General features: G+C 44.6%; 1 protein-coding gene across 20 annotated transcripts in view; it reads left to right on the top strand.

Annotated features, from left to right (window-relative positions):
- The window catches only part of CYRIB (CYFIP related Rac1 interactor B), a 338947-nt gene that overhangs the window by 163439 nt on the left and 157049 nt on the right, over window positions 1-18459 (top strand). For 14 of the 20 annotated variants that reach the window (XM_085604926.1, XM_085604927.1, XM_085604935.1 and 11 more), the window contains one exon: window positions 12194-12276. In XM_085604926.1, coding sequence (XP_085461052.1) covers window positions 12204-12276 — 73 coding nt within the window. In that variant the 5' untranslated portion in view covers window positions 12194-12203. Of the gene's footprint in view, window positions 1-11281; window positions 11365-12193; window positions 12277-18459 lie in introns of all 20 variants that reach the window. The other 6 variants (XM_085604936.1, XM_085604933.1, XM_085604928.1 and 3 more) reach the window with 1 other exon arrangement.

Raw genomic sequence — 18459 nt, forward strand, 5'->3', positions numbered from 1 at the left:
TCCGCGTACAATAAGACCTTTGCGTTAGCATTACAGAGCTGTTATAGTTATAAACTTTCAGCACCACGTGGCATACACAAACCACCCCCGAGGGCGCCTCTCTGCCCCTCTGTGAGCTCAGTGGCGTCTGCTCAAGTCTCCTGTCCACTGCTCGATCTGTCTGCTTTGGGTGGGCATGGACTCTGTAAGTTAACATGACAGAACCCTATTTAATCACATGCACTAGGGCTGGGTCACTGGGTGGTGTGTTCTACGGCCACTATTGTGATAGTTCTTTTTATCAAAATGCACTATAGGCAAAATCCTTATTTCCGAAAGATGCTAGCCTTACATTAGACATTCTGCTATATTCCTAAATCACAAATTATATAGCACAATAATTGTTACCGCTGTAGACCGTGTTTTAAATAACTATTGTCATCATCAAGACAGCAGCACGTTGTGTAGACCGAATGAAGCTTCTATCAAGAGGAAGGAAAATAAAGGGCCATCATTTCGGCTCAGGCTTTTTCCGGATTGTTTGAGTGGCAAGTAAACCTTTGATGACCTATATGCAAAGAGTAGTTGAGTTTTCGGGTCCCCTGTTTGTTGATTCCGTGACAATATTCAAATATAGTCTTGTTTATACTTTGTATTTTGGGAATGCACAGTTTCTTCGAATACAAACTTTCAACCGGTGTGTCTTAATTCTCCATAGAGCTGAAGAAAGGTATAGTAAGGGCACTTAATGTTACATTCAGCGTTCATCACAGACCCGTTTGATCAAATGCAGTGCAACTTTTACGCGGTCTACTCTACCTTACTGGAAATACTGTGTTACTCGTCACCTTTTAGTACAATGCAAGCAGGCGGTCCAACAAACCTTGGGATTTGAATGTCTGGCAGTGTAGGATCCTGCGAAGGCCTGCTTGCTTTGCTTCCAAAGGGTGACATGTGACATATACAGAACTCATGGGAGCACAGAAGTGGAATAGACATATGTCGGTGAAGAAGGTCGTGGTTGAGACCGAAAAGCCGGGGAAGGCCTTATGCAGTCTGTCTCAAAAACCCCCATGAAAAGAAGTTAGAGAAGGGACAACTAGTAGTCATGAGACTGTGATCTATTCCATAATTTCCAGGTCTGGACAGCTTTGCACTGTTTTAAGAAGTATCTGTTGCAGATCACACACGAAGGGCCACAAAAAACACTTTACAAGTCGGAAAACGTTTCTGACTTGTAAAATGGGGTTTGTACATAATAAATAGCAATTTTATAATCGCAATCCCAGTGATTTTGCAAATCATAGGGTTTGCAATTGCAAAATCCTCTACTACATCTGTCCCATTGTTCCATAGGTTGGGCCGTTGCTTGAAATGCATAGAGAGACCAGCTGTAACTCTCCCACTGATAATGATGTATACCTCCGTCGGCTGGACTGGTTATCTCCCTATCAAATAAAATAAGTGCATGTTCTCAGAGCATGGCAGTGCCTGTCCATTTAAAAGCCCTGTTCCTGGTGAATAATAAGAATTAAAGAGGAGCCCAAAAGAAACCTAATATTTTTCAAATTGGCAAAAAGTGTGAAATCGTTTGTTTTGTAGTGTCATCAGATAGATTGAACTACCTAAATAATTTGAGTCTTTACAAAGGCAACCCAGGCAGGTTTTAGCAATTCAATCAGATGGTGTTGGGGCAGAAAAGGTTTCCCTATATAACTCTGAAGACGGAGTATGCTTCCCTTTCTTGAGTTCTCCTTTGCAAGTTTGGTAGGTGTTTTTACTTTTCCGCAGCAGCACACGACACTTATGCATTTACGTTGAGGGCTTCCTGTAACACAGTATGTGACAGGGTGCATGGCTCTATGGTCCGGAAACATACACCTTGTAGGCCCTTTGAGTACTGATCGTGACTAGCTCAACTCATCAGAGAGCTGAGACCTAACCGTGGTGGCAACAGCTTGTAGTGGAAGGACAGGCCTTTTTACCTGTAACCTGCCAGGAAAAGACCTCTGCAGGCCTCTCCTTTATCTTTAAATTGTTTGCCAGTGCCTGTGCAATCGGGTCTTTCACCCCATACATGTGGGACATGGATGGCTCATGTGTATATATAAATTCTTGGTTTGTGTGTTGCACATGAATCATGTTTGTTTCATGTGGCTGTGGCTACTCTTGCTTATTTTCTGATTTCTTGAAACCAAAGTGGTAGGTAAACTGGGAGTTGAAACACTTTGGAATTATACATTCTTCTGATATCCGTAATGGCATAACATGTTATATTCTGAGTCCTCAACATATCTGGTTTGTTCTGTGTTTACAGGAGCCTCTCTGTCCTCTGCACAGCCTTCAATTAAATGTAGCCGCGTCACCACACCTCTCAAACTCTTACTCCTACACATGTGACCCTTTTCCACCTCTGCATAACACAAGACGATCCATTTGGTTTTTACTTTCAACAGGAATGGTTGGTTACCTAGCATCATTGTTACTCATTTTACTTGTGGAGGTAATGAAGGTGGAGTGTTTCTTCACTAGCAATCATGCATAAACCGGTCTATGTTATAAGCATTAAGATGGCAAATTTCCTGCCTTAGTATGGCGGTGTAGTATCTCCAGCTGTCAAAGTATGCTTTTTTCACACAGCTTTGTGCTTTCTCCCTGACTGGATTAATCACAAATTGGCATCTGTGAAATATACTTAACAAACACAGACCGGCATCTCTCAAATATTTTGAACAGTCACAGCCTCACATCTCGTTATGATGTTCAAAGTCACGGATTGGCATTTCTCAACCATGTTTATCAGCACATATGAGCATGTTTCAAAGACATACAGCAATCCGAAACAAGCATTGGCATATCCAATAGGTCTCGCCTTTAGGACCTTATAAGTGTTTAGCCATGCAACAGTTGCATAAATAAATACTTATAAGGTCCCAAAAGCGAGGCCTATTGGCTATGCCAATGCTTGTTTTGATACTGATTTACTACATTTTTTAAACTATTTATTTTTAGATATTTTATTTTTTTAATTGCATTATAATTACATTATACATTACAATACAAAATATACTTTCTCAGAATGAATTACTTTAGTTTAAATACTTTGCAAATAGGCAATAGACTTTTGTACAGTAGTTACAGTTGTTGCAATGGGCAACACAATTTCAAACACAATGCAACATTGAGCTCAATGTGAATTTCTAGTCAAATGCAACTAGTTACTTTATGGATTACTTTTCTAACCACAGGACTGGATCCTAGATTCAGTCCTTGGACATCTCCTGTAAACAGTGAGTAAAAGCATTTTGGTTACAGTAGTGATTTTTAAGGAATATTATTGTATTTTAAAAGTTGACACTTAGAAATGTTTTCACATAGAATCACCAATGTTATCCTATGGCAGAAAATTCAATTAGCAGGTATGTAGTGTTATCGTTACTTTTTCTTACTCAGTGGTGGATCCCGGATCCAGCACTGGTGAATCTCCTGTAAACAGTTGAAAGAATGTGTTTTAAGTCATACAGACGATTTTTTTAGGAACATTTTTAGTTTGTGAAAATAGACACTTCATAACTTTTCTGGCGAAAACCACACAATGGATTCCTATGGAAGGAAATACAAGTTACTGGTAAGTATGTTTAGAATTACTTTTCAGGGTCAGTGCTGGGCTAAAAGATGCAGAACTGGGTTCTCTCCTGATAACGGGTGAGTAAATCAGAATTCGTAGTTTGGCTGATTTTAGAGGAATATTTGCACAATGGTGAAGGAAGGGGGCGGGGCCTGAGGTGACATGTGTGCAAACATTCCCTGTGGCGCGTTCTAAGTTGGGGAATTAATTCCTCTTCAATCCTGAGGTCCCCTGGGGGCCAACTAGTCCACCAGGTACCTCCAGTTTGCGCCAGGGAGCTGCGTTGCAGAGAGGTGTTCAGAGGCCATTCCCCTTTTTACAACACTCTGCAACACAGCTCCGTGGCGCTTACTGGAGGTACCTGGTGGCCTAGTTGGCCCCCAGGGGATCTCAGGATTGAAGAGGAATTAATTCCCCAACTTAAAGCGCGCCACAGGGCGTGTTTGCACACATGTCACCTCAGGCCCCGCCCCCCAACCTTCACCATTGTGCAAACGCGCCCCGTGGCGCGTTTTAAGTTGGGGGATTAAGTCCCTTTGAATCCTGAGGGTCCCTGGGGTCCAACTAGCCCACCAGGTACCTCCAGTAAGCGCCACAAGACTGCGTTGCAGAGAGGTGTTAAAAGGGGCGTTGCTTCTGAACACCTGTCTGCAACGCAGTTCCCTGGCACATACTGGAGATACCTGTTGGGTTATTTGGCCCTCAGGGACCCTCAGTATTGCAAGAGAATTAATTCCCCAACTTAAAACGCACCACAGGGCGTGTTTGCACAGTGGTGAAGGAAGGGGGCGTGGCCTGAGGTGATATGTCTGCAAACACACCCTGTGGCGCGTTTTAAGTTAGAGAATTAATTCCTCCTCAATCCTGTGGGTCCCTGGGGGCCAAGTAGCCCACCAGCTACCTCCCAGTAAGCGCCACAGAGCTGTGTTGCAGAAAGGTGTAAAAAGGTGCGTGGCCTCAGAACACCTCTCTGCAACGCAGCTCCCTGGCGCATACTGGAGGTACCTGGTGGGTTAGTTGGCCCCCAGGCACCCCCAGTATTCAAGGTGAAATCTTTCCCCCTGGTGCGTTTGCAGAGCGATGCTGGTAGGGGGCGTGGCCTCCGGCGCGATGCCGGTCTTTTTTTTTGGGGGGTGGAGGGGGGTAAAGAAGGGGGGCTGTGTGGCTCACCTTCTTTTCCTAATATTTTGGCCCTGGGGACCCCATCCCCCATGGCCTGGCCCATATATATATATATATATCTATATAGATATAGATATAGATAGATATAGATAGATAGATAGATATAGATATATAAATTCTGGAAGGGGGCCGCGTGGCCCCCCTCCACAGGCCATAATCGGCCCCGGGACTCAATCCCCCGGGGCATGGCCCTTTTTTGGAAAAAAAAAAAAAAGTTTAGGAGGGGGGCTGCCTTGTCCCCTTCCTTAGGCCACTTATGGCCCCGGGGACCCCATCACCCTGGGCCGGGCTTTTTTTTTTTTTTTAATATAAAATCCCATTTTGGATAGGGGGGGGCGCGTGGCCCACCTCCCGGGCCATTTCTAGCCCCGGGGACCCCATCCCCCGGGGCTGGCCCTCTTCGTTGGGGACCGTGGGGGGTGTCCCCAATCCCCCCCACAGTCCCAGCCGGCTCCCCGCATCCTGCGAGAGCCGGCATTGCTTTTCCACACGGAGATCAGATAACATGCTGCTCCCCCTATGGAAAAGCAATCTGCTTTACTTTTTGGAAGAGAGAGCAGGTTTCCCTGCTCTCTCTTCCAAATAGCAAAGCAGTTTGCTATGGCAGGGTGGGAGCCGCGAGGCTCCCACCCTGCCATAGCAAACTACAATCTCCCGAAGGTGGGCACCCCAGGACACTGCAGGAGCCGGCCCTGGGGGGTGGCTGTCCCCAGGGCCCTCAAGGGTTCCCACCCTGCCATAGCAAACTACAATCTCCCGAAGGTGGGCACCCCAGGACACTGCAGGAGCCGGCCCTGGGGGGTGGCTGTCCCCAGGGCCCTCAAGGGCTCCAGGAGGGGTGCCACGCGGCCCCCCTCCCACCTTCTTCAAAGCCCCGGGGAGTGGTGGTCCCCGGGGCTACGGGGGGCATTGTGCCCCCCAGCAATGTTAATTACATAGAGCCCCGGGGGGGGCTTTTCAAACATTTCACTGACTCATCATTTTCTTTGAGTAAACCCAGGTTTGACAATGTCAACCCACGAGCCCCATTTCCATTATTGCTAAGCTTTTTGGCTCACCGTTAGCTCGAGTTATTTTCTGAGGTCAGTCGGTCGCTTTGCTCATGGCGAGCATAAAGACTGAGCAGGCAGATTCTGCAAGCCCCAAGTAGCTTTTAAAGCAGCATTCAGAAATGTTGCTGTTGAACCCTTGAGCTCCCAGTCAAGGAACCCCCATAAAGCAGTCGAGGCTCTATGCCAATAGCCTGACAATAAGGTGTACAGGAAATAATACAAATTTACACACACTTCCATTTTCCAAATTGCATTAAATAGTCTAAAGCGCTTATTAGTGTGCCGGTTTTGATGAAATGGTGGCTTTGGCGCAGAGATATAGCGTGATTTGGCGAGGATCAGACAGTTTGGGTAAGTGGAGAATCGGGTCACTTTCGTAGCACCAGACCACAAACGGACAAAACACTTGTGCTTAGTGGTGAGTGAAACGAGTTATGAATTTTGCCTGCAAACCACTGGTAAGCCTAAATCGCGGGGGCATGCTCGAAGGACCCACCACTCTGGTAGGGATTAATGACAAGATGTCTCGGTAAGCCACTCTGCCAAGGAGTCGCCTGCTTTGCTATAGGTGCACCACTAAAGCGAGATGTCTGTCTCTCAAGGGAGCATTATTTTCGGCTGTCTACCCAGAGCAAGGAATCCGCGTGCCCCTATAAACTCTTGCCCTGTAGTCCAGTTTGGTGTATTCTGAAAAAAAATAAAAATAAATAAAGGCCACCAGAAGGCAGCCGGCGCCCTTCTCTCCAATCTGTTTGTTCTGTGTAGTGTCAGGAAAGAAACCTCATTCTGGGATGAACATAGACTTAATCAGCAGATAATGGCCATTCAGCCTATCTACTTTGTCTATACGTGGATATGGCTGATAATACGGCTGTTTTTAGTCCTGATGCTTTGTGATGTGTTAGGTTAGCCTGGATGACAGTTAGAAACAAAACCAACATCTGCAAAGTCAACGTGTCGGCTTAAGGCCCGATTGACTTTGCTATTGCTAACAACGGATGCACGCCTACAAAAGGAAGTGGTCACAGCATTGTGTCTATTTGTTTTTTTCATCTACTTATCTGAGAAGGAGCGATAGTTAAACAAAAAAAATCAGTAGAACAAAAGCGCTCTAATTTCAATAAAAGTTAACAGGAAAGCAGGCCCAGGGAGGGGTGGAAGCAACGCCGAAGGAGGGTAGAAGCACATGGACCAGAGAGAGTAATCCAGGTTTGGGACTCAGAAGCACACGGGTGAGAGAAAGCAATACAGGCGCGGGTGTGGAAGACAAACACATCTGCAAGAGAAAGCAAAACAGGTGCAGGCGGGGAGGGCAGAAGCACAGGTGGGAGAAAACCATCCAGGCCCCAGTGAGAGAAACTATTCCAAAAAGCAAAACTCCCTTTGGGTATCTTTTAAAGCATACACACTCGCACTCCTTTCATGCCCTATTCAGTCAAATTACCAGAATTGAATAGAAACCCAAAGATTACCATACAAAATGCTTTTATTTGATCCAATCCTTAAAAATCATTAAACATATCTATCTTCATACATTACTAATCTTAAAACATAGTTCATAAAGAGAACATGGGAGAATCTCACAAACAATAAAATATTCTTGACCGAATAGATCAGAAATCGCCCAGCTAGTGAAAGAACAAATATTATAATCACAAATTCAACACTTAAAACAATTCTTTCACTCCTGGTAGAATCGATGTAACTTGAGTGACTTCAAAACACAAAAAGCGACACGTTTCGGTGGTATGATCTGGTAAACCACCTTCTTCAGGCTTACAAATATATTATGGTGTCTCCCAATACAGTCATCCATTGTAATAAGTGGAATGTCGGGAGAATCTCCGTTCTCCCCAATGGGGTCTTCTTTCACGTAAACTTCGAAGTGTCAATACGAATTATCTCCAAGTACCTTTTACACGTATTCTTCTGTGCATAGTAAGTTGATGAAAAACGTCTATTTTTTGAGATGGGCGCCAATTTTGGTGATTTGACTGAATAGGTCATGAAAGGAGTGTATGCTTTAAAAGATACCCAAAGGGAGTTTTGCTTTTTGTAATAGTGTCTATTTCTGGTGTCCTTTCCCTTTGGCAGAGAAGGACCCCTCTCTCTGTTTTGACCAGTGGGAGAAAGCCATCCAGGCACGTGTGGGAGAAACCAATACAGGCACGGGTGGAGAGGACAGAAACACTGGGGCGAGACAACGTGCAGACTGGTGCGAGAGAACGACAAAGCACGCAGCTGGGAAGAGAAGAATACAAGAGGCACAGATGGAAAGTATGCAGTCTCATGGTCTGCTTCCCAAAATAGAACAAGCGCGCGTGCCTCGCGCTGAAAGCAAAACAAACAAGCAGTGAAACACAAGTACGGCCCTGCGGCCGTGAAAGTTAATTAATGAGTACTTGTGCGCGCGCAGTCTCCTCTTTTTCAAAGCACATACTCGTGCTTGTGGCGCGCCGCTGCGCACTCCCGCAAGCTGTATGCTGCCACAAGCACGAGTATGTGCTTCGAGAGAGAGCTGAACGACTGCTAAAGGTCCTCCTATGCAGCGCATGCGCGCTGCGTAAGCGAGACCTAATACAAAAGTGACCATATTCTCCTCTTTCTCCAAAAATTGCCTGTGTTTTCAAACACTGAAATTTGTTTTTTAAACTAAGCAACATGTCTCTAAATCTTTCTTTTAACAATTTTAGCCCACAAAATTCAATCTTAAAAACAACCCCTAGAGGGCAATCCAGCTGAAGAGCATAGAGTTTCAGCTAGCAGAGATTTAAGAAATACTGTAAGCTCTTCTGGAGTCATGGTTTTAATGATTCTAGACTTAATTTTTTTTTAATGTTGCTGGGGACTGCTTCACTTCCTGCAGATCCTTAAAAAAGGATAATATAACGTTCTAGTTGGGTGAAATGTTTAGTAACAATGTAAAGTTTCAAACTCTAAAAACAACAAACATTCAGAGGCCAGGCCCTGTGCTCATTCTCCCCCAGTCAGCAGCCATTCTCACGCTGCGCAGAGTTAAAGGCTGTGCCCAACGGGGGATTGACCACAGAGCCTGGCCTATGGCCAGGCCCTGTGGACAATCCTCTCCCTAGCCCTGCCAAACCCATTCTGCACACAGCCTTTGGCTTTTTTGCAGCTGGGTGGTTGGCCACAGGGCCTTGCAGCAGACCAGGCCCTGTGGCCAACACCCCCGCAGCCAACCCCACTCTGCACACATGGCAACCCGCACCTGCAGGCTGCCACGCCCACACCTCTGTACCCCGCAGGCTGGCAAGCCATGCACAGCCTTTGGCGATACGGCCTAAGGTATAACACTTTACTGCACTGTAGATACACTACTACACTTTACTTTATTCTAGTCTACAATACTCCACTCTGAAAATTGACTTTACAATACTCTCCTCCACTGTACTGTACAACACTCCATATAACTCTCCACTTGCAACACTAGACCGTACGATCTGAAACACATTTTTATAAAAAATGTATAAAAACCATTGAAATTCAATGAAAAATAACTGTTAAAGCTTATAGTTAGAAACCTGTATTTTCACTATAAAAACTAAGTTTAAACTACACAAACTTTCGAAATTCTATGGTTTTAATTATAACTTTCATTTACAATTAATCCACCACTTTCAAATTATATAAGTAGCGAACCTTTTTACATGCTCTTTTCAGCTCCCTAACCAGACAACACGAACTATAACTCGCCACTCTACCATGCTCTGTGTTCTCATAAATAATGATATTCCACTGTACAACACTAACTCAACGAGACTCTCCTCCACTCTACTGCATGACACTACACTCAAAAACACTGAACTATACAACATTTTACTCTACTTAACTCCACTCTATGCCACTACCCAACACTCTGCCACATTCTGTCACACTCTGTCACTCTACTCTGTGACACTCCTACACAATCCATTTTTTGACACTGCAGTCAATGACACTCCACTTTACCACACTCCGCTCCACTGCTCGACACGCCACTACACTTTACAACACGCCGCTCCAATCTACGATACTCCACTTAATGGTATTCCACCCCACAATATGACACACCAATCCACTGTATAACAATTTACTCCACTGTACGCTACGACACTCCACTATATTCCACTCTAAAATACTCCACTCTGCGACACTAGATTATATGAATCTCCTTCACTGTACTGTGCTACACTCCACTACGACACTCCAATCAATGACAATCCAAACTGCAATTTAAAACACATTTTTATTAAAAAATAATTTATAGTACGAAATGCCTTACCTATTCTTTATATACAAAACCAACTTGAAATTTACAAACATTAAAAATTGTAAAGTTATAATTATAACTTCAATTTATAATTTACGCACCACCTTCACCTAAGTCTCGCACCTCCGAACAGTCTTGTCACCTTGCTCCTCCCACTACATTAGCTATAACTCGTGCCTTTTTTATGCACCGTTCATATCCTTGCATACTACCTCCCTTATAGCATGTGAAATCATAGCATTCATAACAAAATTTATATAACTATCAAATTATATTATTTGTCACAAGACTGTGCATGATAGTGGCGAACTATAGTTAGTGTTGTCTGGCTAGCGAGCTGAAAAGAGTGGGAAATGAGAACCGCTACTTATAAGAATTTGAAGGTGGTGGATAAATTGTAAATGAAAGTTATAACTATAACTACATTTTTTATAGTTTGTGTAGTTTAAACTTGGTTTGTATGGGGAAAAAACTTTTCTGGACTATAACTAAGCTTTAACCTTTGTGTTTTTTCATTGATATATATTGCTTTATAATGTTCAATTCGTAGGTGGTGATGGAATAGTTTTCTACGCTGGTGATCAGCCACTGCAGGCCACGAGAGGTGGGGGGGGGGGGGGGGGGGGGTCTTAGGGACACTTTGCAAATACTGGATAAGGGCACCTTTTAATAGATGAAGAATCTGTGTAGGATGCTCAAACAGCATCCAGCCCCTTATCAATTACCAACTGGCCTGCCTAGTCTCCTTTTGGCTTTACAGTTAAAGGCTAAAGGATACACACTCTTGGGGTCTCTGCATAAGAAAATGTTACAAGTAAGTATCGTGTCCATTTTTTATTGTTTTAAAAATATGACTTTAATGGTAATAATGTGGTCAGTGCCAGGTTATATGTTGCTTAGTCATTCCTTAGGCCGTATTTACCAGAATATTTCTCCCTGTAAGGAATAGGTTTCTGGTTTAATTGTGATTGTCTCAACTCATCCAAAGTAATATTATTAAATCTACTGTACACAAGGTGACCGATGCCCGTTCCATCCATTCACTATTATATGGTGGTTTGCTAATCTAACACGTGTTGTAGTACCCTAGAGAAGCCACCACTGATTGAACCCATCCTCTGGCAGAAAACAAACACCGGTACTAAACAACTTTGCCATTTTTATTTGTAGGTTTGCTGGCATGGGTAATCTCATTAAGGTCCTAACCAGAGACATAGACCACAATGCAGCACATTTTTTCTTGGATTTTGAAAGTAAGTCTCTTCAGACCTTCACAGCAAGTCCACTTGAAACCATGACTGTGAGCAGCCTGTAGCTATCTCTGCAGCAGTTAAGGCAAATGGACGTATCTGTTTAGAACCCACTGTGGGACATGGGTGCCACAATTTTCATTTTAGAATATTTTAAACGGTGGACAAACCCATTCATTTAACAATTATATTTTCTTTTTAAAGTCTGTAAAATCATTGATTGCTCAATGATATGGATGCTTATTAATGTAGGAAAAAGGTGGCATTATTGGGCATTAAAGGTCTGTCACTAAAGATTTCAGTGTGGAGGATTTGTTTAGATCTCCAGAGCCGATTGGATGACCATGAAAGATAACACTTGAGTTACACCATTTACCGTGTAATGATGTTTTGTTTTAAATGGTTGCAGGTAAGGCTTTTGGTACATTTTGAGGAAAGATTGGATTCATTGAGGAAAAGAAATTTGCAATTTAATTGTTTACTTTAATAAACCTAATCTCCTTGTTGTAATGCAGGTGGACTTATTTTCTGTTAACCCTTTCATCAAATGCTCTCCACTGAAGCTTGAGTGCCGGGCTGAAACTAATTTATCGAAATAATCCATCTGTGTTGAGCTTCGTGTATCACAGAAGGATTACGTTTTGGCCCCTCTTTAAACAGACTTGCATTGCATGACTAGGTTCAGTGTTGGTTGTTGACAGTGATATAGATCAATCCACCTGTCACAGCTATTAATCTCACTTTTCTCTCCACAAACCAAACTTTGTGCTACTGCATTTTGGCTGCTCTTACTCACAAAGGGACATTTTCTTTCTTTTTTTTGTCTTAACAGGTACCTTAACATGGGGAACCTTCTAAAAGTTTTGACTTGCACAGACCTTGAACAGGGGCCAAATTTTTTCCTTGATTTTGAAAGTGAGGTGATTTCCTATATCTTCTTATCTGCAGTAGACTGCGCTTTTGTCTTGTTCTTAACATGCTTGCACATTGCCATCTATTCCATCATATTTCTATATTCAGAAATGTGAGTAGTTCCATGAAATACCTATTACAAAGTAACAAAGAACTCTGTACCGTATACCTTGATATATCTGCAGTGTACCTGGATAGATGTGAAATTATAAATTTGTGTTGTACATTAGATTTGTGGTTTAGGGCTACTTATTATCAGGAAACCAAGCTAGACTTGTTGATATAGCAGAGGCACTGTTGACCAGTACTCAAACCCTCTTCCTTTTGTGACCTCCACAAGTTCTGATAACACATCAGTGTGTAAATGTATTATCAACACTCGTGTACAAATACTAGTTCAGGCTTTTCCATTATTCTTTTGGAAGAAGTCACACTGACCTACACATGACATTCCTTTGTTTCGACTTGAGTGGGTGTTCTGAGCGTGAAGGTGTCGCCAATACTGATTTACATCCCCCACATACATGTAACGACAGATGGAAGCTGCACCTGCTGATCATGATCATTTATTGGTAACCCCTCTGAAGAAGGCTATAGTTTTTTCTTTTGGCAAGAGCACTAGTAGAATGATTTTTTTTCCCTCCAAAAGTACTGCTACAAAATGAAAATGATCTTTTTCAATGTATAAGTTTGTACTAATAACAGTCCTAAATCGATTACATTTCAGATCTTTTTGTAATAGATCTGGTACTTTAAACTTTTATCAGATATCATTAAAGACTACCCAACCCCACAAAATGGTCGTGAAATAATTCTGTTTCTCTGTGTCAGGTTTACCTTTTCAACCTTACAGGGAGTGCGTACACATGAGCACGGAGAGGCTGACTTTGCAAAGTAGTACACATTAGCTGTGTGTTTTACATTCATTGAACACCTTGATCAGATTATATATATATATTGCTTAGGGGAGCAAGCTGTGCTTGACCTCTCCCTTAGATAATACAGGCAATAGATGACAGCTCATCCAGGCGATTAGCTATGCAGTGGTTGAATGCACTTTTGTGGCATATATATGTAAACTTAGGGAGTCCAAACATACAAAAGACTGAGATCATTCACAGTGTATTAAGTTATAGGGATGAATCCAGGCAATGTTCCTATCTAACGAGCCTTAGAGGAAAGATCTTGAGTGTCTCTGATATAAAAGAAAAAAGCCTAAGGGACTGCTCTGACCAAAATAATGAGGTTAATTACTGATCATCATGCTGGAAACTGTTTGCATCTGGATATCCAGCACTGACTTACAAGTGAACTAAACAGGGAGGCATAGTTTAGGCAGATATATTTATGTCTACCATACAGAGCCTCTATACTATTCATGGAGACGATCCACAGAAAAGTAAAGAGAAGTGCCATGATGCAAACCTTTAACATTATTTGACAGTGCGCATGGTGATGAGCACGGTTCTCCTCAAACTGCTACAAAAGTATACACACCAAGTCACTTCAAGATGGTGATGATTGGGCAGTCTGTATAAACATGTGCCTAGCTGTAGATCGAAGTGCTAAATTTAAATTGATAAAGATCGCCTTCCCACTTTCTTGTCATGAGAGTTTGCTTGGCACAATGTACAACATGTAAGAGAACTTGATTGCTGTGCATGCTTCATTGCTGTGCTTTGTCATATCAAGTTTTTGATATGCTTCAAATCTTCTGCATGCTTTACTGTTTTGATTTTCAAATGTTTCAATTTGTCAGTTGAAGTGTCTGAATACATATAAATCACTGCATTTATAGGTAATTGTGTGTGTAAATGTTGAAACACACACATCATGCCACAAATCTATTATAGAGATTACCATTCAAAAATATCCCCAGAGAATCCACCATCAGTACAAATCCTTAATGAACATTACTGACACAACTAACCTGTTGCACATAATTTCCCTATGGGACAAATCTTCTTACTCACTATGTCCCTCACTATACCTAAAGTTGAACTTTGCCCTAAGCCTCATCGTAACCCCAACTATAAATGTAGACCAAGCCCTAAGTTTAACCTTGACCCAAACCGTAACTGTTTTTCTCACTCAAATTGTAGCACTCAACAGAAATGTAACCCTAATCTGATCCCTGACCCAGTCTGAAGCCTATACCAAAAAACCTAATCAAAATTATTCTTTCCTACAACGGAAAGAGCCCATTGAATTCAGTGCTCAACAATGATAAATCATGCTCTCGATTACCTGAACTTTCCTTTGAAATTACTTTTCTTTCTGGAGCGATTATATTTAATAGTTTTCTCTATCAATACTTTATTGTAACATTGTCTGCATGCCAGCCAACAGACCTTCCCATAAACATGGTCTTTTGTCTCTTTTCCATCATGGAATAGATTCCTCACTCTTTCGAAAAAGAATGCAGAGTCTGAACTGTAGACACATCATGTTTGGCTTAAGATACTGAGGGAACAGGCAAGGTATCTACTGCTGTCCTGCAGTGCCACCACCATATCTGGCCTGCGTGGACATGTTCAGCTAGCCTAATCTTCTTGCATTTTCCTTTGAGGAGCACCTTAACCCAGCTTTTACATCAGTTAACGTGCCTTTCTCTAGGCTCCATCTCTCCTAATTTGTATTACTTGTCTTGATCCTTCTCTGCTTCTGGCTACACCTTCAACTTTCAGCATGACCATTTCAGTTTCAGTAATTTCTACATCACCTAATCTTTCTTCTAGAACAGTGTCGTTAATTATCCTAGGCATTTTTTGCGACTATCCAAGTCAACTTGAAGTCCAAAGCCTAACTTCTGTAGTAGGGGACCTCTGTGTATAGCCATAATCTGTGAATAGTCCCGCCCATGTGCGTGGACCCCGGAGCAATCGAAATAGTCTCTTAAGGTGTCCTCTTCCTCAGTCCTGCATAGACACTTAAGAGAAAATCAAAGGGAAATAATGCAGCCTGACATTAACAAGGCTACACTGGCCAGCACTTGATCCTGAAGTGACAAAAGGGATAGCCAAATAATAATTAAATTTACACATTTAGTTAAGTTTCATACCAAGAGAAACTACCCTTCACAAAACTCCTTTGTCATGATAGAGAGGAAGGGTTGGACAGACAAGCCCCATAGGCCGCCATTATGTGTCTGGAAAAGGGATTCCGTGCCTTTAAGGAACCCTCCAGAGACTCTCGGTATCCCATGATGCACAGCCAAAGGCAAGTTACTTTCAGTTCTTTTTTCCGGCTCCTGCTAGCAGGACCCTGGAGCATTGAGCTCTACCTTTATTGGTATTTCTTCAATTTTTGGAGCTTTGTTTGAAAGTTTTAGTGTTTCATTCGACGTCTGGGGCCTTTATCTTCCATTTGGTGTCCCTTTTGGCCAGTTAAGCCACTTCCTTTTTGTCAAAATGCCAGCTCTATTTGACAAATGCCCGGAGTGTGGCAGGAAGAAGGCCAAGTCAGACTCTCACAGGGTTTGCATACTCTGTCTTCCATCTTCTCATGTTCCTGACTCCTGGTCATCTGCAAGTCATTCTCCAGGAGGACTCTGCGTGACAGGGAGAAGATTCGTCTTCAAGGCCTGGAGCAGAGAAGACCTCAGGATGCAGGTGGGACCTCGGGGCATGGAGGGAACTTGTCATCTTCCACTTCCCGTGCTTTGGCCTCTGGGGGTCTCCCCAGTCACAAGAAGGCCCAGAAACGGCACCGGTCCCGGTTGACGTCGAAAGGTATGACGACGATATGCTCTCCGTCGACCCAGGGCTCTGAGTCTAAACGACGTCGAAGGGAAGGACGTCGAGACCTCGGACGAGGTCGACGTAGAGGACATCACAGACTACGTCGACACATCGGCGTCGATCTGAGTCCCGAAGGCATCGGCGCTCGCCGTCGAGGCGACACCGCCGCTCGCAGTTAACGTTGACGCGCATGTCGCCGTCGAGGAGATCTTCGCCGTCGAGGAGCAAGTAGACGTCGAGGGATAGGTCGAGGAGGAAGTCTACGCCGAGGAGGAAGTCTACGCCGAGGAGGAAGTCTACGCCGAGGAGGAAGTCTACGCCGAGGAGGAAGTCTACGCCGAGGAGCCTGTCACATTCAGTGGTTAGCATCTCCATATCTGACAGCCCTAGGTCACGGCGGCACCGGTGTTCTCCATCAGGGGATACGGCTTCCAGGGCGCCCTCTTCAAGACCTGCCCGTAAGAGAAGGAGAGTGATTCGTACCTCAGACTCTGACTACTCCAGGACCTATTCAACATCTAGGTCTCCGGAAACAGCCCAGCCTGTGGTCCCTCGTCGGTCGCCTCCAAGACCGCGGACGGCGACGCCTCCGCCACCACCTCCTCTGCCTCCTCCTCCTCCTCCACCACCTCTGCCTCCACCTCCTCCACCACCTCTGCCTCCACCTCAGCCACCACTGCCACCACCGCCTCAGCCGCCTGTGCCGGTGATTCTGGCTGTGCCCAGAAGGCCGAGATGTCGATCCAGATCGAGACATCATTCTCATAGATCTTCTACCAGGTCCCGGCATCGTCACTGCAGGGAGCGGTCGCGTTCCAGGTACACCAGGGACACGGATTCTTCTAGTGGGGGAAGATACTCACCAACCTTGTCACTCTCCTCCTACGAGGGTATCACCGGTCGAAGACATCGCCACGTTTCAAGACTTGCTGTTGAGAGGAGTGGCTAAGCTAGTGATCGCACTGACTGTGCCTACCCCGTCCACATCAGTCATATTCGAGACGCTGCAGCGAAAGCAACTTTCTCGTCCTCTGCTTCCTCTAGTGCCCGGTTTGGAGGAACTGGCTATGGAGCTCTTCCTTACGCCTGCCTCTGTGAAGTCGGCTCCATCGCGGCTTCAAAAGAAGTACAGGGCCCTGGACTCTGACCCTGCATTCCTGTGAACGGATCCTCCTCCGGTTTCGGTTATTGTGGTGGTGGCGGCTAAGAAGCAACACTTTACGGCTCCCTCGTCCACTGTACCACCGGACAAAGAAAGCCGCAGACTGGACTCGGCGGGGAGGAAGGTCTGCAGTACAGCAGCAACCTCCATGAAGGCAGCAAGCTCGACTGCCCTCTTGGGCCGCTATGACTGCTCCTTATGAGAGTCTCTCCAACAATTCATTGAGCTTCTCCCTAGGGACATTCGTGAGGACTTCCAGGAGGTTCTTAATGAAGGCATGATGGTGTCAAACCAAATCAACGCGGCTGCAGACGCCTCTCTCCTGGCAGCCCATGAATACTGCCACGGTGTGACTTTGAGGCGACACGCCTGGTTGCAGCTTACCTCCCTGAAGCCTGAGGCACAGCAGTAAATTGCTAATCTGCCCTTTTCGGGTGCTACGCTCTTTGGTGCACATGCAGACTAGGAAATGGCTCGCATGAAGGCGGAAGTTGAGACTCTTAAGGCTGTTGGTTTGGAGAAGCCCAAGGAACAGCGTAAGACTTTCCGTCCCTACCAACGATGCTATTCTTCCCAACGCGGACGGGGTAGTCAGGCTGGACAGCAGCAGCAACAGCAGCAGCAATTTCAGAGGCAGCCTTTCCAGAGACGTCACAGGGTCAGAGGCAACCAACAGTCCACATCGGGGAACAAGGGCCTGGCTGGGTCTAAGCCCTGAGTGATTACTTCCCCCTCTTCTGTTACCCACTCCGGTGGGGGGAAGCATTCAGAACTATTTGGCAGAGTGGAGAAAAATGACTCCGGACAAGTGGGTGCTGAATATTGTTTGCAATGGATACAGTCTACGCTTCATCAGCCCTCCTCCAGCTATTCCACCAGTTCGCTCACAATACCTGCTACGCGAACTCCAAGCGGAGGCAGATACCCTGTTAAGAAAAAGGGCGATAGAACCTGTTCCTTCGTCTCAAAGAGGAAAGGGTCTATACTCAAGGTTCTTTCTTGTGCGGAAAAAGGACAAAAACAAGTTCAGGCCCATTCTGGATTTGCGGCAAGCAAACAAATGGATTCGCAGAGAAAAGTTCTGTAGGCTGTCCCGGCACCAGATTTATCCTCAGCTGCATCGAGGAGACTGGCTCTGCGCCATAGATCTGCAGGACGCCTACTTCCATGTCCCCTTTGCCCTCAAACATCGGAAGTTCCTGCGTTTCCTGGTCAGCACCAACCACTATCAGTATACAGTACTTCCGTTAGGCCTGAAGTCTGCTCCCAGGACTTTTTTGAAGT

This window comes from Triturus cristatus, chromosome 5_1, assembly GCF_964204655.1.
Source record: "Triturus cristatus chromosome 5_1, aTriCri1.1, whole genome shotgun sequence".
Lineage (NCBI taxonomy): Eukaryota > Metazoa > Chordata > Amphibia > Caudata > Salamandridae > Triturus > Triturus cristatus.